The 25,708-nt window shown below is 42.6% G+C and overlaps 1 protein-coding gene across 3 annotated transcripts; it reads left to right on the top strand.

Annotated features, from left to right (window-relative positions):
* The first annotated feature begins 636 nt into the window (after positions 1 to 636).
* Positions 637 to 18,455, top strand: MTX3 (metaxin 3). Of its 3 annotated transcripts, none has more exons than XM_084627685.1 (9): positions 637 to 933; positions 2,154 to 2,223; positions 4,340 to 4,416; positions 6,373 to 6,465; positions 9,289 to 9,471; positions 9,625 to 9,701; positions 10,665 to 10,822; positions 13,512 to 13,600; positions 15,867 to 18,455. In XM_084627685.1, exons 1-9 carry the CDS (start codon positions 853 to 855, stop codon positions 15,975 to 15,977), a joined length of 939 nt encoding a protein of 312 aa, XP_084483811.1. In that variant the 5' UTR covers positions 637 to 852; the 3' UTR covers positions 15,978 to 18,455. The 3 variants fall into 3 exon arrangements, with proteins under 3 accessions (XP_084483811.1, XP_084483809.1, XP_084483810.1); XM_084627683.1 differs by lacking the exon at positions 637 to 933 and adding an exon at positions 996 to 1,440; XM_084627684.1 differs by lacking the exons at positions 637 to 933; positions 13,512 to 13,600 and adding an exon at positions 996 to 1,440.
* The last annotated feature ends 7,253 nt before the right edge of the window (positions 18,456 to 25,708 follow it).

Below are 25,708 nucleotides of genomic sequence, written 5' to 3' on the forward strand. Positions count from 1 at the left end.
GTAACCTAGCCATAGGTTAAGGGGCTATTTCTGGAGTTGGTGTATGCAGGAGGTCAGACGGATAATCATGATGGTCCCTTCTGACTTTAAAGAATATAAGTGCATCCCGATTTGCTTTTCACTTGTTGTTGTTCACTTGTTGATCACTGCTTATGCCTGCTTGCCTTCATCAAGATGTTAGCTCCATCTGCAGCACGGTGGAAAAGCTCTATCCAACAGTGTTTCAATGCAGTCACCCAAGCCACTGTATTCCTGTTCCTCTTTACAACCAGGAAGCCTTCTGTAGGGTTAAAATGCGGAGCAGGTGCTCAGGCCTAGCTAACGCAGACCAGCCAGCTGACTCCACTCCCACTAACCCCCGGCTGTGCAGACAGACCCTATGTTAGCTGCCGAGGGCTGACAGTGAGGCTCAGTGGCGAGGGCACTCAACTAGACTGGGCATGAAGGGGAGAGGGGGAAATTAAAGGCGCCACCCCACTGGCGACCTACGGCACCACCCCTGTCTGCGGAGCTGCGAGCTCATGCAGCGGGCCGCCCCAGCAGCCAGGTCTATGCGGTGGAGAGGGGGGCTCGCCTTGTTCCCTCCCCGTGGTGGGGGCGCCGCAGCTCCGGGGCGGGCGGCTGCGCGTAGGCTGAGCTGGGAGGGTGCCGGGCCGTTGGGGGCGGGCTCCGGCCGCCCAGAATTCCGCGACACGCGCTAGCGCTGCACCCCGCGCGCCGAACCCCGCCCGCCGGGAGCCAGCAGCACGAGGCCCACCAGTGCCCAAGCCACACGCGTCTCGCGGGACGGAGCACCCGCCGGAAGGCCCGAGGCGGAAGCAATCGCTTCCGGGGCAAAGGGGCCGCGGCAAGATGGCGTCTCCCATGGAGCTGAGCTGCTGGGGAGGAGACTGGGGGCTGCCGTCCGTGCACAGGGAGTCCTTGATTGTCATGGTAACGGCCGGCGGGGGGCGACCCAATCAGCTCGCGGGAGGTGGGGCGGGGAAGTAGCTCGCGCCCGATCGGCTCGCGGACCGGGATGGCCCCGGCTGGCGCCGCGCTGCGGGGCGGTCGGTCGGGAGGCTCTGCGGGGCGGCGCCGCTGCAGCTGCTGCCGGGCGCGGAGTCCTAGTTCTCGTCTCAGTTTCTGCGGAGCCGGCTGCCGGTCTGCCTGGGGCGATGGCAAACGGCCCCAGCTCCCGTGGCGGCGCGGCCCCCGGCTAGAGCCCCTCGGCCGCTGATGGGAGCTGCGGGGCGCCGCGCTGCGGGAAATCCGATCCCCGGGCTGTGGCCGTTGAAATAACTCCGGGAAGCGGTTCCCTTCCACCACGGGCCTGTGTTCGGACCTTTGTTACGGCTCATGCCGCCTGCCGGTTCCCTGATGCGGAATGGCGCGTTATTTATACCTCGCCTGGGACTCTGTTTGGGCTACAGGAAAGCGATGCTACAGCTTCCCTGGCAGGTACTATAGGCAGAGACGAGCAAAAAGCCCATTAATTGAAGTGTAGCAACATTATTGTTCACGTCTGTGTCTCGGTGATTGCTCAGTAGGGAAAACTATTTCTTTAAACCTAAATGACGGCCTGAGGAGTTTACAACCTAAAATACTAATCCTGATAGCCGATCTGCTTTGGTGGACTTTTACACCCTTGCAGAGCTGCCCTGAAGTCATTGAGCCTGCACAGGGGAGCTGGCGTGGTCAGGAGGTAGGGAATTGCTGCCATGTCTTTTCCCGTTTAGTCTCTAGAGCCCATAGTAATGCTTGGTCACATAATTCCAAAGTCTTTCTACAACATAGAGTTAATTTGGATACCTATGTGTTTGCAGTATGGCACTGATGTCAGGACATTATTCTTAACTCCTAGTTTCCTAGAAACGTTCTGACATTTAAAAATTATTCTAGCTGACCACCACTGCCTGAAACTGCCTAAACCAACCCTTTTGCAGTTAATATAAGTACAAGTTACAGCAAGAAATTCTAACTCTTAGCACAAAAAGATTAATAATGTTAGTCATCTGTTTGTTAAAAAATACACTGAATGTGCATAAAGAAAGTGAGATCGTGAACCATTAACAACATGGCTACCCAGAAGTGCTCTAGTGATATCAATTCTTAAAAAGATCACTTTTTTTTTTAAATGCTGACTAGAATTTTTAATGCAATGTTTATTGCAGGCTTATGCCAGTTTTTCTGGTGCGCCAGTGAAAGTGAATGCTATTGATAACTCATGGAGAGCTCCAAAAGGTACTTGCTTTTGTAATTTTTTTTCCTATACACACTAGCCATTTTACAAATGAACGCCTGAGTTTGCAAATAATTGTATGTACATGCCAAACTTTTACACATGTGAGTAATCTATTTGACGTCAGTGGGACTACTCACATTAATGAAATTAAGCATGCATGAAAATGTGTTTACAATATCAAGCCTGAAAATTGTATGACAGTAAAGTGCTATCCAGAGGGTATAAATAGTATGTCCTGGATCACTATGTAAATTTGATACAACTGACAATCAACAAAACACTGAAACTGACTATACCTATAGTTTTGTCAAACACACACAGTAAACAAATTGTATCAGAAAAAAATTAAAATTTTCTAATTTTTCAGCACAGTATAGCTAGAGGTAATTTGTAAAAATAGTAGCCACAGAACTTTCAAATGGAAATTAGATTATCAAGTTACCAGTGTTCCTTTAAATTAGGTGTAACTTGGTTAGAAGATGAGTGTAAACGTCAAGAAGTATAATTTGCACCAATCTGAATGTGCAAAACCATGATGAATTTACACAAAGGTGAATCAAAAGGATGGTGTATGAGGAAATACAACTAAGAGGTGGGTTTAAGATAATATGCTAGGGAGGCCTTTATTTTGGACTCTCCTGCTAGTTTATTTCCTTCATCATTGGTATGTAAATCACACTCTTTTTGCACAGGCTCTGGAAACCAAATCAGTGCAAGTTAAACTAATTTGCCACTGCTACCTGTCATATGATTAGCTTGTGTATCACTTATATCCACATAGAACTTCGCCCCTTATGACTTGTAGGGCAAAATTCATCCCTGGTATATCTCTTTGATTTCTATGAATTACATCAGGATCTAATTTAACATATATGCTCATAAATTCTGTATTTTTTAACAAGTTAAATATAAGGAAAGAGCATTTTAAATTCAACTAATTCTCCAAAACTCTGGTTCAATAATACAGTCTTATTTACTTGTATTATGGTAGCAGCTAAAGACCCAACCAAATCTAGTCCCATTGTGGTAGGTACTGTACAAATATAATATAAGATAGACTCCGTGGGCCAGTGGTCCCCAAATATCTTAAGGTCATGCCCCCCCTTTCCTATAAATGTAATCTGTGTGCATCCCGCTGGGAGCCGGGCCTGGAGCTGCGGCTGGGGCCATGGTCAGGAGCGTAACTGCGGCTGGCAGCAGAGCTGCAGCCGGAAGCAGAGCTGTGGCTGGGAGTGGGGCCGTGGCCAGGCCACAGTCGTGGCCAGAAGCCAAAGCTGGGGCCTCAGCTGGGGGCAGAGCCGGAGTGGAACTGGGTGGCGCTCCCTCCCCACCTGGCTGGGGCTGTGTCCAGGGCCGAGAGCAGAGCAACAGCTGGGAGTTGAGGCCTTTGCTGGGGGCAGGTCTGGGTCCGGAGCCAGAACAGAGCTGAGGGCAGAACAGGGCTGGGTGGCTCTTCCTCCCTGCCCTCCCAAAGGGGCTGGCCTGGGCCTTACCATGCCCCCTGGAATGTTTCTCCGCACCCCCCCCACGGGGGGCACACCCCACAGTTTGGGGACCACTGCTGTAGGCTGTCCCAAAGAGTTTACAATCTTAAACCCCAATCCTGCAATCTGGTGGGTTCAGGTTGACCCTCACACCATTGTGAGGAGTCCCATTGAAGTCAATGAGGTTCCATAAGGGTGCAGGGATCTGCCTGCTCAGATCAGATTGTGGCTCTAGTTTAAGGCAAGACATAACTGGGGTTTAAAACAAATGGGGGAGAAAGATGGGAGAATGGCCTAACGGACTAGTTGTGTGTACAAGTTGTAGGTTTACTGGCTGAAATTTTCAAATAGGTAGCTACAGTTAGGTACCTAAAAAGTAGCCTGCTTTTCAAAAGTGCCCAGCGTATCCTGTTGACTTCAGTCTGACTGTGATGTGGCCCTGTCTTTGTTTGGATTCTTTTTCATGCTAACTATGGCCCTGATTCTGGAAACACATGCACGACCGTAATGAAGTTCTTTGTTGTGTAAAGCTAAGCACTTGTATCAGTGTTTGTAGGATTAGGGCCCATTTCAAATTCAATTAAAAGTGTCCCATGTAAATTCTGTTGACAGTATAATTTTCACTTCTTAGGAGATGTGCCAGTGTTGATATCAGAAGACACAGTTATTACTCAGCCAGCAAAAATACTAAACTTCCTAAGAAAACAGGTAGGTCTCTAATTTGCTAAAGAGAAATGTTGGGTTTAGTTCAGTTTAATTTAATTTGCAACTTGTTTTTTTCTCTGTCATGAAACATTTCTGCCTGTGTCACAATATTTATCTGTAAATATCCATACAGATGGTTTCTAATAACATGAAGCCCGATTCTGCTACTCTTACTTGTGTAGAGTAGCACTAGATCACTTCATTGTGACTACTCATAAGTAATTGTCTCTCAAGTATGAGTAAGGGTGGCAGAGTGTGGACCATGGTTAGCTGTTTAAGCAGGACTAACTTTAACCCTTCTAAGGTTTAAATATAAAACAAACAACAAAAGCTTCATCGAGCAGGTTGACCCAGCCTGAGTTGTGTATGAAGTGTTCAAATAGCTAATCTTTCTCTAATGTTGCTGGTTTTTATAGATCACATTTTTATGTCATGTTTTTTACATAACTGGATTACTCTAACAGAAATGTTTATTTTACTTTAAAACCTCTATTATTTTTAATCTGCTGTGGGGATTTTTTGGATAGCAAAACAAAGAAAATCTGGAATCGTTTTTCGTGATGCACATTTTGGCAATGTACAGTTTTACTCTTGATGAGCAACATCTAGAATGTTAAGTAATCTGCAAAGGGTGGGAGTTGGTTTGTACAGTTTTTCCATCTTTATAATGTAGGAAGAGGGCCTAAAATGGTATTGTCTCTTTTTTTTCCCCCTGCTTTGTTTTTACATCAGAAATTCAGTTCCTGTCTAGCCTGGAAGAGTCTCTGATGACTGGAAAGTTAGTGATATTATGACATCAGAAGAATTAAGAGAGTGAAAACTGAGAATTGGAGCTGGGAAAGGATTTTTAATCACACTGTTTAACACATATTTAACCCAAGAATTTTAAACATCAGTGACTAAGGAACCTCTTGGAGAAAAGACATCGGTTAGAGATTCAATACTTCTCTCTTTCCAATCAAGGTGTGAGAACTAACAATATGCATCCTCTGAGATATCCCAGAGGTCTTCCACAAAACTGGGAAGAAAACCATTAACACTCCCAGTATATCTACACTTGTCTCTTTTTGACAAAACAAACGTCCAAATCTTCTTTACACAGTGTAAAGACTGAAAAAGTGGGCACAAGACCCATTTTAAAAAAAATCTGTTGCAGGTCATCTTTTAAAAGGAACAAATATGTACCTGCATAAATTTGTGTGTATCTATCTTCTCATTCTTTGAGAAGTTTCTCACTTCTGCTCTAGAAACCAGGAATGGTACAGAATAGTCTATACACATATCCACTTCTCTTTTCTTTCCTTGGGCAGTGAACTACAAGGCTAAACACCAAGGGTCAGATTCTGATCTCAGCTAACTTAAATGGATTTGATTTGTTGACTTCAGTAGAATTACTCAAATTTATGCTGGTGTAATTGAATCTAGAATTTGATCTAAGGTACCTTCAGGACTCAGACAGTGTTTACATTTCTAAAAGGATAACTTTGAAAAATAACAAATAAAAGAGTGTTTTGGTTTACTCTCTATACATCTCCATATGTGCATGAGGCTTTACAGAAAACTGAGAGAGCTATCTACCGGAGGAGTTCAGTACAGTATTGGGACCTGAGTAATACTTTTTGCATCTGTTTCACTCTGCTGCTGCTTGGAAAGCAGTTAAAGGCAGGCTGTTTTTCTGGGCCTTCCTCTCCAGTGGAGGCTGAGGATACTGGGAGCAGTAGAGAGGTTGGGCATGGAGAGGTTTAGCACAGAGGGTATGGATGATTAAAGGAAGAAAATTTCAGTAGGTATACATTTTCCATTCTTAGATTGCAGGACTTAAAATTATTTTGGTTACTTGACCTGCTTAATAACTGTTTAGCTCTACAGAAGCCACCAGTTGTGGGACTTCTTTTCTGTGTGAGAATTTTCATGTGACACTGTGTGTGTGTATTGCATGTGTGTTTTTTAACTTGACAGAAATACAATGCTGATTATGAACTATCTGCAAAACAAGGAGCTGACACACTGGCCTACATTGCACTACTTGAAGAAAAACTGCTTCCTGCTGTGGTAAGCATCTACAAACATAGAATGATGGTCAAGATAAAATGTGATCAATAATTAAATATTGCCCAGTGTGAGACATTTCAAAGGAACTTGGTTTTCAGAGAGAGGGTGATGAACGCTTTCAGACACTGAATGGAGCAGGCTATACGTTATTCGTAAATATTTGTATCTGTGAAGGTGTTAGGCAGCATGCATTGCTCCAAATGGATTCTTATGGGAGATGGTCATTGGTGTTGATTGTGTAGACGCAGCCATCACACCACAGCTGTGGCTGCAACTTGCTTCCTTTTTTTAAGCCCAATTTTGACAGTACTTCTGTCTGCTTCCAAAAATCTGGGGGGCAAGGTATCTCTGAGATACTCTTTTTAAAATGAGCTATACCTATTTTTCCTTTATTTTCTTTCTAAATGCAACGTTTTGAGAGAAACTGTGTCACAAAACCAATTTATAGTAATGTGACATTTGGGGGATCACCCAGACCAGTAAGGGGTTCTGTCACTATCTATCCTGTAACCGTGGGGTTCCTTAATGCTGTGCTGCTATGTCTCAGATCGCTGACACCAATAGCCTGCCCATAAGCACAAGGTCTCACCCTGGCTTCTGCCAGCCTAGTTATTCACTGGAGGTGACACCAGTGGCCCTTCCAGTCCTGAGTGTCCTAAATCCGTTCTCTCTAAGTTCTTAAGTACCAGACCGTTCCCCTCTGGTTCATTGCTCTTGAAGACATGAACCAGGGCAGGCAGTGACAGAACCCCTTACTGGTGTGCGTGGTTCCCCAATGTGTCAAATAGAAATTTCAGATGTGTTTTATTTAGTACTCCTGAATGAGATCTGACATGCCTGATTATTTTTGATAATGTCAGGGGCATAACTGTGGAGTTCTTTTTAATGGATTTTTGGAACTTCTCAAGGTATGCTGGTATGAAGATGTCCTGACAGAGTCTGTAAATGCCCTCAGTTGAACTGCCCAAGTTTAAGAGAACTTACACATGTGCCTCTTGAGATTTGATTTAAAGACTGTTTTGTCATATGTTCTATTAAATAACCTGTGTTCCCTGTACATTACATCTAGTATTGTCATAAAATATCTTTGTATCAGAAAGCAAAATAACTATCCTTAGCAAGCTTTCATGCGATATAGATTTTTCTTTTCCCTCTAAAGACATCTAGGGAAATTCTCAGATGAAAACTACTTTAAGATGTCCATTTAGAGCCTGAACTATATCAGTTGTATTTAAACATGAGTCTTGTACTTGTTTAAAAATGTAAAAGCCTACACATTCAAAGTTAAGGTTCTCTAACAACCTTTACCCTGACTCTATTCATATCCATGTTCTAACAGTCCACCAGTAGCCTCCATACCTCGATCACATCTAACATAGGCCACAAGCCCACACCAACATACTGTGAATTACAGTAAAGATGTAGAACTCTGTAGCTGCTTGCATTACCTCTATATTGGAGTTGTATGACTTTGGCTCCAGTTTATACTGGAAACCATTACCTACCATGCTACAGGTCTACCAAATTTCACATACTGGTGCTGATTCTAACCTAGCCTCTTCACCTTCATCTACTTCCTGAGAGCAATAAACACCAATATCTCCTTCATCCCACTTAGTTCTGTAACTGTCTCAAACCCATCCCCTCTACCTCTTATCCAACCCCCTGGCCCCGGCACGGCCCTCTTAACACGCCGCTCTGAGCAGCATGTCAGAGCCAGACACACTGCCACCATAGGCGCCAACTCCGGGACTGGAGCACCCACGGAGAAAAATTGCAGTTCCCCGCAGTTCCCTGCCCCCCACCCCCACCCCAGCTCCGCCTCAGCCTCCTCCCCTGAGCGCGCTGCTGCCACTCTGCTTCTTCCCCCTCCCTCCCAGGCTTGCGCAAGCCTGGGAGGGATTGGGGAGGAGGGGAAATGCTTTACCGTGTTATATCCGAATTCGTGTTATATCGGATCGCGTTATATCAGGTTGTAGGTGTATATCTTCTTTGAGATGGGGCGACCACATCTGCATGCAGTATTCAAGGTGTGGGCGTACCATGGATTTATATAGAGGCAATACGATATTTTCGGTCTTATTATCTATCCTTTTCTTGATGATTCCCAACATTCTGTTCGCTTTTTTGACTGCTGCTGCACATTGAGTGGATGATTTCAGAGAACTGTCCACAATGACTCCAAGATCTTTCTTGAGTGATAACAGCTAATTTAGACCCCATTATTATATGTGTATAGTTAGGATTATGTTTTCCAATGAGCATTACTTTGCATTTCTCAACATTAAATTTCATCTGTCATTTTGTTGCCCAGTTACCTGGTTTTGTGAGATTCCCCTTGTAGCTCTTCACAGTCTGTCTGGGACTTAACTATCTTGAGTAGTTTTGTATCATCTGCAAATTTTGCTACCTCACTGTTTACCTCTTTTTCCAAATCGTTTATGAATGTTAAATATTGAAGGATATAGTGTGTGATAGTGATATAAACTTTTCCTATGACATTGACACTGCACCATAAGATGAGTGAATGATCTATAGGATCAGTCGTCGATTTATTTAGAATCTTTGCTTTGAATGTTGTGCATTATCTACAATGTCCTAATGTCTTAATTTAATAGGAGCATAGTTACAGCCTTAAACTGTATCTTAATGCCTTGTGTGTGGGAATATAATTTAGTAAGGCGCCTGCTTGCTTTTTTTAATACTATAATTCCTATTATTTGTGTAACAGAGAACCTTACACAGTCTTTATAAAGAGAAGCATAATGTTTTCATTAGAATTCCTATTAACTCTTGTTCATGTTCTTCACTGTGTTGATACAGCTGCACACATTCTGGGTCGAGGCTGAAAATTACTGTACTGTGACAAAGCCGTGGTTTGCTTCAAGGATTCCATTTCCATTGAGTTTATATCTACCTGGGAAGATGTCCAGGGAAGCACTTAACAGGATCCTGCTGATGAGGGGAGAGCCTCCACTATACAGTTTGAGTGAAGTAGAAGCACAGGTATGCTTTGCTTTATGAGTAACTTAGGTCACAAATTGGTACTGACAAGGGGAAGAGCTGAAATGGAGACTTATGTTGTGTAACGATAAATGCTGTTCTGCATACTAGTCTTCCCACTTTTTATTGCTCTTAGGTCAATTTTTCTCTTGTTAGATATACAGAGATGCCAAGGAGTGCCTAAATCTTCTATCAAACAGATTGGGAACATCTCAGTTTTTCTTTGGAAATATGTGAGTGTAAACCTTTTTATGATTGATAGTCATCTCACATAGTGCATGCTCTAACATTATTGATTAATTGCAAGAATGTCTCATGCTGCTCCAAAATAGATTCAGGTTTAACATTTATCTTTGGAGGTAAGATCTGAAGAGAAATGTATATGTTATAAACAACATAGTACTTTAGTGTCAGTCTGTTCAGACAGGGGTCTTGGTGAACCAAAGATTATAATTTTTCACTAAAACCTTCAGTGCTTTCTCCACTTATTTATATGTCTTTTGCTGGTGATGGCCACTGCTTGAACAAAATAATTAAAACCAGGCCCATCCACTTTAAGTGTAGCAAACTCCCAATTTTGGCCACATCATGCTGCCTCAATCCCCAAGTGTGGAAGGCCCTAAATACAGTAGACCCACAGGAGGTCTACTGTGCAGGTGGATATCCCATGTGTGCGAGCTCAGCAGCTCTCTCCAAAGTGGTTCTGGGGGATTTGGAAGCATGAAAATGGAAGGGCAGAGGTGTGTTGGTTATCTAAATCAATGCAGTGATCCCCCCACACTTGGTCAACTGCTGCCTATTTCTAGTTACGGGCTGTAGTGCTGGATGTACTAGTGCTTTGTGGCCTGTGAGCAGATTCTGTTTCCCTGCCTAAAGTTTGTTTACTTGGTCTCTGCACAGGAGACTAGACTGTTCCGGAGGTGGTGCAAGAAATGGTTTGTAATGTGACTTGAACGCCTACCATATATGGAAGCAGGGCTGAATTTTAATTCTGAAATTATGCTGCTTGAGCTTGTAAGGCCCTCTCAAATTCAGAAGCTCTAAAGTCAGTAGAAGTCCACTCAGCTGATGGTGTGATGGAGTCCCAGAATAATTGGTTAAATTGTGCGTTGCATTTTTTTTGGTGTGTGCTCAGAAAGTGGTTTATGGAGTACTGCACTGTTAATGTTTTGTCTGTTTTTTTTTATTCTCGATAGGCCTACAACCTTAGATGCCTTTGTATTTGGTTTTCTTGCACCTCTTTATAAAGTGCACTTCCCTAGAGTCCAATTACAAGAGCACTTGAAACAGCTTTCCAACCTGTGTCGCTTCTGTGATGACATCCTGAGTGGCTACTTTAGACTTAATGTTACAGGTAAGCCATGTTTGTTTTTCTTCTTTAACATGGATACTATATTCAAAAGAAGGATGCCTCTTTCCATTGGATGCCAAATTGAAACTATATTAGTCAGTTACAAAGCTACAACTTTGGCCTATGGCTTTTCATGTTGCGGGTGTGGAGAAGAAATTAAGTCATGATCAGTTCTCAAGTTGTATAGTAGGATAAAGTAATGCTTGAACAGTGGAGTGACAACAGCACTTGTTTAACATTTTAAAGTAGCTTCTCCTGCCCCTTATCGTATATTATTTGGAAATGGGAACAAATCTACATTTGTTTTTCTGATATATGAAACTGAGAAACTTGATTGTTCCTCTTCATCTTTGTTCCCTCAGCCTAAACAGACATCTCCTTTTGGGTTAAGAGGATAACTTAAGTCTATATGGCTAAATTTAGTGGTCCTTAAATTGCGCAGGTCTCCCACTGAAATCAGGGAGGTTTTGCTCAATAAAGTATGACAGCACTTGGTCCTTATTTACCAATTTTTCCTCCTGTATTTAGAATCTGTCCCTTCACAGTCAGATTTCTGTTCCTTTTCTAGAAAACAACCTACCAGTGTAAGCCACACCGAGACCTGTAGTGTGGGTCTTTATTCCTCCTCTAGTGACTAGATCATGTAAGAGGTTTGAGTTTGCTACTGCTTCCCAGCCAATGGATCTGGTCCTTTAACTCAAGCAGTAAAGTTTCATACTTTTAGATCCAGAGATCCCAGGTTCAGTCCCGCAGATGACACAACCTGAGGCATCAGTGCACCAGCATTTCATGTTAAGATGTAGATATAAGCACAGTACTGACAAAAACTCAAAAAGCCAGACTGATATTAACTCTTCTGATTTGCCCGCTGATAGCTTGTGTGTGTGTGTGTGTTGTGGGAGAGGTTTCCCTTTCTTTGGAAGGCCGAGGGAAGGGATAGAAGGCATGGAATATATCTGGGAAGGAAACAGGTACTCTTGCATTACAGTAGATAAAGGGTTACTAATGTCAGTTGCACAAGAATAAACCTGTCTAGTCAGTCTAGAAATCCTACATAAAATATCTAATGACTTGCCAAAATCAAATGGCTGTGGAATGGGGAAAGGAGAAGAGGTGAGTGCATAACTTCTTAATCACTTTGGACAAGTTAAGATTACCATTGCATTTTGAAGGCTAAGGGCTTGTCTACACCAGAGGTTCTCAACCTTTTTCTTTCTGAGCCCTTCCTCCCCTCTTTCCCTCCCCCAACATGCTATAAAAACTCCATGGCCCACCTGTGCCGCGATAACTGGTTTTCTGCATATAAAAGCCAGGGCCAGCATTAGGGGTAGCAACCAGGGCAATTGCCTGGGGCCCCACACCACAGGAGCTCCACCAAAGGTACATTGCTCAAGCTTCGGCTTAAGCCCTGGCTGGTGGGATTCAGGGCCCTGGGCTTCAGCCCCCTGCAGTGGGGCTTCAGCTTTCTACCCTGGGCCCCAGCGAGTCTAATACTGGCCCTGCTAGGTGCCCCCCCTGAAACCTGCTCTTGGTCCCCCAGGAGTCCCCGTACCCATGATTGAGAACCAGTGGTCTATACTACTGCTTAAGTTGATGTAAATTACGTCACTCAGGAGTGTGAAAAAACTGCTCCCCTGAGTGACGTAACGTACATGGACTTAAGCGGTGTTTACAACGCACTATGTTGGCGGGAGATGCTCTCTTACCGGCATAGCTTCCTCCTCTTGTTGAGTAAATACGTTGATGGGACAGTGCTCTCCTGTTGACGTAATGAATCTTCACCAGACATGCGATGCAGCAGTGCCGATTTAGCATGGTAGTGAAGACAAGCCCTAAGTATTTGATTATTGCAGATTTTGCTTATGGCTTTAACTTTGCTGTCAAACCTCTGTGCAAGTGGCCCTTCTGTCTTCTTTATGGCTAGATGGAGTGGGGAGAAGAATCACAATTTTTTTGAGTTGGGGGGAGAATGGATCCTGAAACTTTCTTTTGTTGTTGTAACATGAGGGCATGGTTTTTAAAGGGTTGAGAACCACTTAATTCTTCCCTTTAAAGCATGTCAAGATTAGCAGGATGTACCTATATCTACACAGAAGTTCGGGTTCAGGATTTCAGTTTGGAAACAAAAAGCTACAACATTGTCTGCAATACAAAGTGTTTCTTTATTAAAGACCTGTTCAATGTTCCCTCTAATTTTTGACAGGCTGTGTGCACAAAAAATTTCTTCTGTGCAAATTTTTGAAGCAGAGTTCAGATTTGTGCACTATGAGGCAAATGCGCCCAAGCGAGTAAAATGTTATACATTTAAAAGTTTTAATTTGCAGTTTGTGATGATGATATTTTATAAATGTCATTTTTAAATACTTAGAAAAAGGAAATTTAACCTCCTTTCCCTTTCCTCCCCTTGCCAGCTAGTAGAATCTGGCTGTGTTGATAGATGGCGGGCAAACAATGTCAAAAGTCACCTGTAAATGATATTTCGGCCTGGCTCCGATGTAGTGTTTCATTTTTTGTGCACACGTGTGCGTGGGATTTAGGACCTGTGTGCGTGTGCACAGCTTGGAGGGAACAGTGGACCTGTTTATAGGGGTGAAAAACTGCATGATCTTTCTGTCCAAAAAAGCTTTGCAAGAGACTTGTGAAGCTCTTCTAAATTTCTTTCCATCTTCATCTTTCTGCTTTGATGCTTTAGGCGTCTCTCCGTCTGGACAGGATACCGTAGATGCAAATCTACAGAAACTCACACAGCTTGTAAATAAGGAATCCAACTTGATTGAAAAGGTTATTTTTCTTCAGTCTTTATTTTCCATTAGTTCTTGTGACTTCATTGTTGTTCCCAGCTATTCTTGCATATTGGGGCCTGGTCTACGCTACAGAGTTATGTCAATGTAAGGTAGCTTATGTTGCGCTAACTCTGTAAGCATCTATACTAAAACGTAGCTCCCACCGATGTAACTCACCCACTACCCCGACTTACGAACTCCACCTCTGCGACAGGTGTAGCGCTTAAATCGATGTAGTTAGGTCAACACAGTGTCAGTGCAGACACTGCATTGCATATATCGACTGTTGCTGCCTTTCAGCAGCTGTCCCACAATTTCCCACACTCACAGTTAAAGTAGTGTAAGTGCTCCAAGTGAGGATGCACACCGCTGACACAAGGAACGTAGTGTGGATGTGTAAAACCAATTCTATTACTGTGGTGGCTGTGTGTCGATGTAAATTAGGTTGACTTAATTTTGTAGTGTAAACTTGCCCTAAATAATCATTGTAACTTTACAATGCAAAGTTTTTCTTTCCTTGTTTCTTTGCTAAGGAGTTAATTTACATAAAAAACATGAACATAATGTCATAATTCAAAATAAACCAGTAACAAATTCTTCTGCTTCCTGAGGTAACTGTTTCATTATTTTCAAAGCAGTATTGTTGACAAAGGAAATACAGTGTGCTCAAATGTTGAAGGATAACACAACATATTAATAGGAGTATGTATTATTTGTGTTGCAGTAGCACCTGCAAGCCACATTCCTGGATCAAGGCCCCATTGTGCTAGTCACTGTACACACATGTAAAATACACAATCCCTGCCTCAAATCTTGTCCTCTTCCAAAGGCTTATGTCAGCAATTTTCTTTTGAATAAATGCTGGTAACTAGCAGAATTTGGTTAACCATGTCCCTATGAATAATCCAGACTTCTCCCTAAATAAGGAATTGGTAATGAGAGAGGCAGTTTTTCACTCTTAGGCCTGCAGTTCAGATAATCCGTTGGAATTAGAGACCAAAAGTCCTTCCCATGTAACTGTTCAGGGCCTTGTGTGAATTGTCTTAGCAATCTAGAGATGTCCACATCATCAGATCTGCTGCAGTCTGACACTACCCCTTTTGTTATGGTTTCTGTTCTCACCACTTAAATCGGCAACTGACAAAGTTTTTTCATGGTGTCCCCTAAGATGTGGAACTTGCTCTGGACATCCATTTAAGCCCTTTCCTTTCGGTTCGAAGACTGGTTTGAAGACCAAAGAGTCTTCTATGTAACTACTTGTCATCCCCTGTCTAGGAACATTCCTTCTTTGCCCTACTCACTCTGTATTTTTAATTCTACGTTTGTTCCTTCTAATGCTTGTTGGGTTTTTTGTTTTTTGTTTGTTTTTTTTTAGTTAATGGGTCAGTCAGAAGTTCTCTGGTCTGTCCTGTACTTGGTAAAGGGCGCTTGTTTCCATGGCCGTCTGTCAGAACCTTTCATAAGCACTAAATTACTGGGGACAATATTTGAGGACACTAAGCATATTAATTCACTAAAAGATGCCACCCAGATGTGACTAAAAATAACATTCAGAGAAAAATGTCAATGTATAAAATGGTTTGTTCATGAATAATATGGAGGGTTTCCTGCATTAGGTAGCAATTGTAGCATATTTGCTGAACTTTATGCACTGTTCTATGTGGAGTGTTTAAAATTCCATTTATTTCTTCTGGGAAGTTAAAATCCTTTTATTCAGAAATTGCTTTTAACATGTCTTTGAAAAGATCTTATCATGCTCTTTTAGCAATATATTTTATAAATCATTATAAAATGAAATTCCCCTACTCCTCTGCAGCACTTCTGAAATTAAAGGCTACACTTCTCAAAGGTGCTGAATGCTGCTTCAGGTGCTGAGCAGATTAATGCGCCAGTTGAGTTTGGCAGCTTTATGACTTTTGATCCAACAGAATTTGGCTGTCATAAAACTGATACTTAGGCTTCCTTGGAGAAGGTGAGCCACAGCAGTTCTTCAATGCTCTCAGTTAGATGATTCAAGGAAGAGCCCACATAACTGTCCCACTTCTTATGTGCCATGGTATAAATAGCCATCTAAGCACAAGCAGGAGTTTAGGGATGAGAGAGGAACCAAAGCATCCTTTATGACCAGGGCTGAGAGCAGAAATAGCAGGGTGAGACCACTCACACAAACATTCATGACTGGAACCATGCAGAGTATGCAGGCTCTTGGCATGCGTCTGTGTTCTTCTGTACACCAAATTCAGCTTCCATTTTGTTTCCTGCAGATGGACGATAACCTTCGTAAGAGTCCTCAACATCCCCCTCGGAAGCTGACAACACTCAAACTTACTGCAACAGGAGATGAAAGCAGTTCATTGAATCGCTTGTCGCCCTGACAGCCTGTGTTGCCATGAATGTGTGTTTGCCTTCAAGTAATCTGAACTTCACAGTAATTCTTTACATAAATGTGGTCTGACAAGGGGATGAATCACCTAATATGGTATAAAACATCCCATGCTGTCTGTTCCTATAGGAAAATTTATAGTCTAGTGAACTAACACTAAGTTGAGGATAGAGTGAATCCTTAAACAATGTACTGTATGAAATTGCCTTAACTTCTGGAGATTTCTGCCTTTTAGGCTAGCACATTTGTTGACTAAGATTTCATTTTACTTTTAAGATTTTTGGTTTTACTGTAACCATGTTATAGCTTGATCAGGTTGCTATACACTAGTGTAGCTACTTAATCACCACTTCTTGCATTTTTCTAGATTTTAGCAGACTACCAAATTCAGTTCTAAAATGGGAAAGCAATGAAAGATTATCTTTGATGGCAGACAAGAACTGAATAGCAATGAGGGATGCTGGCCATTTGTTAATGTGCTTTCACAAATAATGTATTGTGTATATATTATATTTTAAGAGTATGTATTTTTTAAAAGTCACATTGCACTGTTAGGAGGCACAGTGACCAAATGTACTAAACATCACTTCTGAACCTTTATTGAGATCTGGCCTTAGTCAAATAAGTTTCATCAGCCTGCTGGATAGCCATGCTACAAAATCATAGCACAAACTATAATATAGAAAGATTGCCAGTGTTGGTTCAACAAAGGCAAAAGACCAGACTAGCTGGTCTGGACTGAAGTGCATTGGTTAGGGTTGTGAGAAGAGGCTTGCACAGGCCTTTCTACTTTATACTGCTGGCCAGTCTCTAACCAGTCATCAGTGTCTCACTTTTATAAGCACTATCATTCACCCAAAAACTAAAACAAAAGCCATCTAATCTTATTCCTTGATCATCAAGTCCTTGAGAGTGTCGCATTGCAAAATCTTCATTGAATTGTTAAAGGAGATGCACATGTAATTATGTTTCCTCTTAGCAGCACTGTCAGTTCTAGAAATCTAAATAATTCTGAAATTTTGGTATGTTGACAGATGCTTTATTAATGATATCATCAGATTACTAAAGATGCTCAGCCAAAATGGGAGCTGCTTTTTGTCAAGTGTTAATTCAAGATTTCATCTTAGAGAGCGATGATGCAGACGAGTATATGTGCAAGATTACTACTAACTTTATTTGACAAGTCAAACTAAGAAGTCTCTTGGCATTTTTTTCTCTCAACTTTTCCAACGTTCAGTATATGTAGATAAACTATTTATACAGACAAGACTGTGGATTGTGTAAATACTGTACTTTACTTTATCAGCAAAGAATGTAATCTTAACTTTAACATATCTTGTTATTTATAATAAAATGTGTCTCCAGTGGACACGTGGAAATAAACTTTGTTACATGCTACTTCTAGAATGTTTTAGCAATTTGAGACATACTGAAACCACACACAATAATTGAATAAAATAACTTTCATGTACATCCCTAGGGTTGTCAAATGTTTTGAAAATTTTTACTGTCTGCATCTTGACAGGATTTAGAATGAGATCATGTTGCATAATTTCTCCAAAGTTCTTTCATAATCTAACAAACATGTAATTGTGAAGAAAAGTATAACTTAGTAAGTCTGTTTTGTGAATATGTATGTTTGCCCTTTAAAACCGTATTTTGTAAACTAGTTGAACTCTTTCTTTGAGATTAAAGGGGTTTTTGAAGCACTTATCCAGAACTAAAAGTTTGTGTTAGAGGCAAAGTTTCCTATGGAAGCATTTGCATATGATCTAAGAGACACTGCTGCAGAGTAATGAAAGGGAAGCTTAGTTTGCAGTTGGTAGAATAAAAGAGATCACAATAGGTGGATTTGTATATTACATTTGTTTACATTTAAATAAGCTTTTGAATAATTTAGTTTTTTTTTATTAAATATATATATATATGATCAAGACTCCTCCAATCTGATTAAATCTGAGTACTGTTTGTTGTTGTTGTTGTCCCTTTGGTCAGACTGGAATCAAGCCCCATTTAGTCTTAATTTACCAATTAGTTAATATTAATATTAAGGGTTTTTATTTAGTGACTACTCATTCCAGTCAGTGGCCAATCGTTGTTAAATTTTTTGTGCAGACCAATATTTAAGCAATGTAACTCAAATGTAAAAACTTTATGTGGAAATCTTTACCTCTGGTATGAAGACAGACATCAGATTACGTGTGTGCTACACTTAGGTGGTGGGCAGAGTTTGATTAATCCATTGTGTCATTCAGTGATTGCCCCAGGCGCTGTCTGAGAATGAAAATGAGTGGGCCTGTGAAGTATGTATAGGTCCTTTTTAAAAATAAAAATAAAGCAAACTTTTCTGTAACTTTCTCTGTTCTAGTTGCGGGGACATCTGTAATACCCTAAAGAAATAGGATGAGAAGTATAAAGAATGAGCTGCTGTAAATGTACCTATTTAAGGCTTCAAAGGCTAACTTTTAAAATGGTCTTTATTTATTTTTGCTGCAAATCTTAGTGGAATATAGTATGTTCTTATAAATTGCATTTTTATAAAGTTACAGCACATATGCCAAAATGGCTTAGAATTGTATTAAGAAAACCGCTACCATTATGATTTCTGGTTAAAATAGTTTTTCAGACTCTCAAAGTATGTACCTCTCTTACTCAACATTACTATTATTTTTGGCATTCCAGTGGGAACCATTTATGGTGTATTTCTCATACATAATATCAATAGATTTTTTTCTGTTATATATTTAAAACCTTGTTGCTATAGATCAAATAATCTTTACTGATCTAAGCTATTGAAAGAGCTGTTAAACACACTGGCCTTGTCTACGCCATATTACTTAATGACCTGTTAGATTTAGAATGTACTGAGTAGACCCCAGTTTATCAAAGCACTTAAGCATGTACTTAAAAGGTAAGCCTGTGGCTAAGTGCTTTGCTGAATTGGGGCCCTAGATTACAATCCTGCAAGGTGCTAAGCAACTCCTGTGAGGTGCTGGATCTCTCAGCACTCACTGACCTGTCTCACAGAAGTGCTGAGCATGCTGCAATATTGAACCCTTGATCATAAAGGCTGGAATTGATGCAGAGCAGGTTTAGGCCTAGACACTTAGGCTGAGCCTAATTGCAACAAGCGCTAAAAAACTTAAATTGCTCAATCACATTTTCTCACTTGACAATGAAAAATCCATGTAAAGAACTGACGGCCTTAGGCTTGTACTTATTTTCCTCTCCTTCTTATGTAATAATGTACTCTATCAGGACTGTGTGGGCACAAGAATTGTATCCAGTTTTATAAAGAGTATTTAAGGTTAAGCACAGATGTCATTCATGTGTGTTTGGACATTCTGCAATTGTCACCATTTTAAGAGCGAACTGTCTATCGTTACTGTTAGGTGTCATTTAAAAACTAACCAAAAAGAGTTTACCGAAGAATCTTGCACTCCATTGCCTTTATAAACACATCTTCCAATAAACAACTTTGGTAAAAGATTTCCCTGTGGCACCATTTATCCTTTTGCATATTCAATCACTGCTACCCTGTTGGTTTAAATCCTAACCATCGAATATAATCAGTGTTTTATAATGTTGAAGTTATGTATGTGGCTGTGGGTACTTTTACACCACTGTCTGTATACATAAATATTCCTTTTCTCATAATTAAGCCAACATTGAATGAGAGGGTAGAGAAATCAACTGCCTTGTGTGTCAAGAATGTTCATTTAAGTAGAAACAACAAGGAGTCCGGTGTCACCTTAAAGACTAACAGATTTATTTGAGCATAAGCTTTCGTGGGTAAAAACCTCATTTCTTCAGATGTTTTTACCCACAAAAGCTTATGCTTAAATAAATCTGTTAGTCTTTAAGGTGCCACCCGACTCCTTATTGTTTTTGTGGATACAGACTAACACGACTACCCCCTGATACTTGAAATTTAAGTAGAAACAGCCTTCCTTTTAAGCATTCTATATTCAGTTTAAAGTGGTCAAATTATTTTGACATGGGTGGTGAGGTAGTTTGCAGGTATTTTTGCTGCCAGACTTTCCACTGTAACATTTAATGCTTGACATTTCCAGTGCACGGCAAACATTGTCGGATCATTACAACCCCCCTGAGCCCAATGTGTAAATGTTATCCCCATTTTTATAAACGAGGGAGACTTGATCCACAGCAAAGTTGTGACTTACCCAGAGCAAATCTAAAATAAAGGTGGTGGTGGTCCAGCTTTATCTTACACCCTCCTGCGTTGCTTTTCCTCATTCTTTTTGTTAAACAAGCAAACCGGCCATTTATGATTACTACTCACTTGTTTGAACAATCATTTATCAGCTGACTTAGTTGCTTGGCAGGTTACTGTTGTGGAATTACTATGTAGATGCAATTAAGTTAGGGACTGACATTTTCTACTTAAAGAATAGAAAAATTTTCTTACCTAGGCTGTAAATATTCCTCCCTTCCCAATAGACAATGTCAGTTTATAGTGACCCTACCAGTTAACTGTTCTCTACTTTTTGTAATATGATGTTTGTGTTTCCTTGGCGTTTTCCTACTCTGAAACATCTCTTGTTTGGATGGTTATTTCTGAATAAAGGTGTTTGGCTTCTCTCTCTCTCGTCCTTTCCCCCCTTCTTTTATCTTGAGTAAATCTCTTTCTTCCATTACAGCAAGGCTCTTGTTCACTCCTAGCTTATAAATAATTTGAGTTGGAGAGCTATGGCATGCAAGACTGGGATGCTAACAAGAAGCTGTCTAGTTTTCATGTGGTAGTGTCCATAGAGAATAAACAAAAATATTTAAATAAACACCTTCCTCAATTCTTTAATCAGATTGGGGTGCATATGAGAGGAACTTCTCTCTTCACCTTGGCTTCTCTCATTACAGTTTGCATTTAATTCTGAATATGGTGAGGTGAGGCCAGGCGAATCATTATAAATGCTTTTACGTGTGAGTTCCAGTGTTAGGGTCCAGGCTTGACGGGGGGATGGTTGGAGAGTATAGTGTTAGTCTTATGAGACTTTCCCCTATTTTGTCTACAGTTTCGTTATTCTAGCAGAACATAGCTGGTGTTGTAGAGACAAGACTGAGACCTTGAATTGGACTCTGTATTGAGTGGGGAGCCAGTGAGCGCCAGGATGGTATGCTCACAAAAATCATGTGTTGTTTAATAGGTAGGATGTTGCATATTGTACCAGATGCAGATTTTACAAAGGTGTGCAGCTACTCCCTAGATATGAGTTCCAGTAACTGGGGAGGTGTTGAATGCAGAGGGGGGAGGGGGGTTCTGCTGTCATGGCTATTTGGGAATCAGACAGCACTGAAGATCCAAAAGATTGTGGATTTATTTAAGGCCTTGTCTACACTACCATGTTTTGTTGCCAAAACTGCCATTTATCAACCCAAACAGTGACTGCTTACACACTGCGAGGCAACTTTTGTCATGGGAAAATGCCTGGTTTTAGCGACAAAATACATCCACCCTCATGAGAGATTTAAGTCTTTTTCCTCATATTTTCATTGACAACATGCAAGTGTAGACACCACACTTCATTTCAGTGTCTTAACTGGCCTCCAGGAGGTGTCCTACTGTACCTCTCCTGACCACTCTGGTCAGCAGTTTGAACTCCACTGCCCTGCAGCTGGTAAACAACCATCCATCCCTCCTCCCTAGAAGCCCCAGGAATTTTTGAAATTCCATCTCCTGTTTGCTCAGCGTGGAGAGGTCTCATTGCATCCTCCCAGGTGACCATGGCGGATTATCACAGTAAATCCTCTCCTGCTTGGAGCACAGCAGAGCTTTTGGATCTGATCAGTATATGGGGAGAGGAGGCTGTGCAGTCCCAGCTGCTCTTGAGCCATATGAATTGGGATACCTACAGGCACATTTCTCAAGGCTTGTGCGAAAAGTGCTGTGATCGGGACATGCTGCAGTGCAGAGCAAAGATAAAGGTCCTGAGGCAGGTGTACCATAAGGTGAGGGAGGCAAACCATCACTCCGGTGCTTCACCTAAGACCTGCCAGTTCTATAAGGAGCTGGATGCTATCCTCTGTGATGACCCCACCTCCATCCCCAAGAGCCCCATGGATGCTTCAGAGGGAATGGAGGCAGCGGAAGGAGTACCTAATCCAGAGGACCAAGTTATTGATGAGTTAGAGAAGGGTGTGCAGCTCCTGGCAGGATCACCCAGTGGGGCAGGCGGCCACGAACTGTTCTCCACTCCGGAAGGGTCTAGCCAGTCTCAGCAGTTGCTCTCCGGGGAGCAAGAAGCAGGAGGTGAGACGCCTGATAAGTGGCTGTGGCTTTTGTAGTGCGGAGGTGGGTTCAGGGTATAGAAATGTGGGAGGTTGGCTGTGTTTCTGGGAGCTGGACATTTCCCTGTGCAGCTAATCAGTACAGTGGAACAGGGTGTTGATGCATATCAAGATCTCATGGAAATTCTCCAGAGAGATCTCCAGGAAATTTTCCTGGAGGTACTCAGTAATCCTCTGTCAAAGGTTCCATGGCAGAGCAGCTTTGTTCCTTCCCCCATCGTAGGAAACTTTCCTGCGCTGTTTGGCAATCACTTGTGCAGGGACCAAAGCGGCACATAGGCGAGCAGCATAGGGAGCAGGGCGGAAGCCACAAACATGGAGTAGATGTACCCTCGTTTCTCTGCTTATCCTTAGCAGTGAGATGTCTGCTAGAATTACCCCCACCTGTGGAAAAGTGTGGGAGAATTTTAGAATTTGTTCCCTAGAGTGCTGCACCATGACCCTTGCAAAGAGTGTGTGCTCTTTTCCCCATGTAGAGATGCTCCCCCCACCACCATTCCCACAAGCTGCCACCAACATTCACCATGCTTTGAGTGTTCACAGAGACATGTGCCTGGCTAGGGTCAGCGAGAGAGTGCTGGCAATGTTGCAAAAGGTGTATTTAACAGAAATGTTCCAATGCTGTGTGTGAATTTAACAATTCTGCTTCTGTACATTGTCCCCTGTGCTTCACTAGACGTGGCCTTCAGGAACACCCCAAGTACCCTGGCCGAGCGTCTCCCCCAGATAATAAAGCGCCCAAGACACAGCAAAAAAGACATGTTCTGGGAGATCCTGCAGTGCTCCAATGCAAAAAAAAAGGGAGTGAAAGGAGTGCTGGGAAGCCAAATGGCAGGACAGAAAAGAGAATCACATGTTTGTTAAGGATGCTACTGCGCAGATGCTTAAAGTAATGGAGGAGCAAATGCAAATGCCGAAGTCCTTAATAATGCTTCAGGCGGAGATCAGTGCTTGACCTCCCCTGCAGCACATTCAGAATTATTTTCCATGCCCCCCCCCACCCCCCAACTGCACCCGCACAGTCCTTTCCACCTTCCGGGACTTCTCGGTTTCCCCTTCACTCCAACCCCGCGGACAACTTTCACAATGATAGCTGGACCTGCCCACAGCTGTGAAAGTCTGCCTCTCCCACCAGGCATCTGTGTGTTCGTGTGTGCTGTTTCTTGTGCAATAAAAGCAAACTGGTAAATCCGCTTTAATTTTTTTCTAGAAGGTGAGAGTGCAGGCACTCCAAGTACTTGCACAAGCATTTTAGTACCTCTATTACAGGAATAGAAGGTCACAAATGTCACCATTGCCCCCTAGGAAAACGACATGTCATGTAACATTGAAGCAACTCAGACAGCGCTATATGTCACTGGTCGTTGTCAAAGTGCTGCCTCAAAGACTCCCTGATTCGAATAGCTCCCCTCTGGGCTCCTCTGACAGCCCTGATATCTGGCTGCTCAAAATCAGCGGCCAAGCAGTCTGCCTCAGCACTCCACCCCTGAGCAAACCTTTCATCCTTAGCTTCACAGAGATTATGCAATGTACAGCATGCGGCTATGACTATAGGAATATTCTCCTCAGTGAGGTCCAACCTGCCACAAAGGCATTGCCAGCGCACCTACTGAGCCTGTTGTTGAACCGCTCCTTACTGCTATCCAGGTGTCCCACGTAAGGTTTCATGAGCCACGGCTGTAAGGGGTACACAGGTTCCCCCAGGATCATTATGGGCATTTCAACACCCCCCACTGTAATCTTCTCATTAGGAAAGGAAGTCCCTGCTTACAGCTTTCTGTACAGGCTGGTGTTCCTGAAGATGCGTGCATCATGCACCTTCATAGACCACCCTGCATTGATGTCAGTGAAACATCCAAGGTGATCCACAAATGCCTGCAACACCATGGAGAAGTACCCCTTCCTACTGATGGCAAGGTGGTCTGGTGCCAAAATTGGAATATGTGTGCCAGCTATTGCTCCTCCACAGTTAGGGAAACCCATTTCTGCAAAGTCATCCACTATTTCACGCACATTTCTCAGAGTCATGGTCCTTCATTGCAGGATGCATTTATTGCCCTGCACACTTGCATTAACGCAGCCCCAATGGCTGACTTCCCCACTCCAAACTGATTCGTGACTGACCGGTAGCAGTCTGTAGTCACCACTTTCCACACAGCGATTGCCACACACTTCTCTACTGAGAGAGTAGCTCTCATTCTGGTGTCCTTGCACTGCAGGTCTGGAGCAAGCTCCATTCCAGGAAGGTGGCTTTCTGCATCCAAAAGTTCCGTAGCCACTGCTCGTCATCACAAAGCTGCATGATGATATGATCCCACCACTCAGTGCTTGTTTCACAAGCCCAAAAGCAACAGTCTACTCTATGCACCTGCTCTGTGAATGCCAAAAGTGATCTAAAGTTGCTCCTATCCATATCACGCAGAATGTCGGGCGCCTGTGAGTCTTCTTCAGTTAAGAACTTCACGATTAACTGCACTGCCATCTGCGATGTCTTCATGACAGAACATAGGAGAGCAGTGTGGGATCCATCCCTTCTCACAAAGATGTTGGGGTGAACAGCAAAAAAAGGGCCATTGAAAAAATGCCGCGAAAGAAAGATGCATGCCCATGGAGTGCTGGGACAGAAAGCAATTCATCACAGGGCATTTAGAACTGTCTCAAGATGCGCCGCGATCCGCTCCATCGTCCCACACCACCTAGTGCCAGAAGGACTGTGGGCTAGGTACCCACAGTGCATTGCTCACACATTTGATGACGGTGCCCCCACTACGGATGCAATCTGCCAACAGAGGGAACAAGTGTGAACATGAAATTGCAATTTTTAACATGTTGACTTTTGGATGTCAACATCACTTTTGTCCACACAAATTGGTAGTGTAGATATGGCCTAAGTCTGAGGACAAAGTCCCTTGGTCGTGAGGGATGTTAGAGGTGGCAAGTTTTTTTGAAGGTCTTCCATTTTCCTGCCAGCAGCATCACCTCAGTCGTCCCCCAATTCAGCTTTAGCTATCTGCTCTTTATCCAAGAGCTGATTTCAGCTAGGGATTCTGACGGCTGTGAGGTGGTGCTGTTTAAGTTTTACATAAAGGACATGTAGAGGGGGGGGTGTTTTCTATGTGCAGCTAGCACTTCAGCCTGTGTTGTCTCTCCCAACAGCTTCATAGGGATGTTGAATAGTATGTCAAAGACTGAGCAAGATGATTATGGATGTGTTTTCCTTGTGTACATACAGGAGACAGTCATCCACCATAGCAACAAGTGCTGTCTCTAAACCAGGCCCTAGTTTGAACCTTGACTGAGAGGAGTCCAGGATATTGGTGAGTGATAGGTGCTGTTGGATACTCTGCTCACGTCTCAATTTGTTTAGCCATGGGAGGTGAGAACTAAGGAGCAGTTTGTGAGGAGTCTAGCACTGAG

Source organism: Lepidochelys olivacea (genome assembly GCF_965140295.1).
Source record: "Lepidochelys olivacea isolate rLepOli2 genome assembly, chromosome: 5".
NCBI lineage: Eukaryota > Metazoa > Chordata > Testudines > Cheloniidae > Lepidochelys > Lepidochelys olivacea.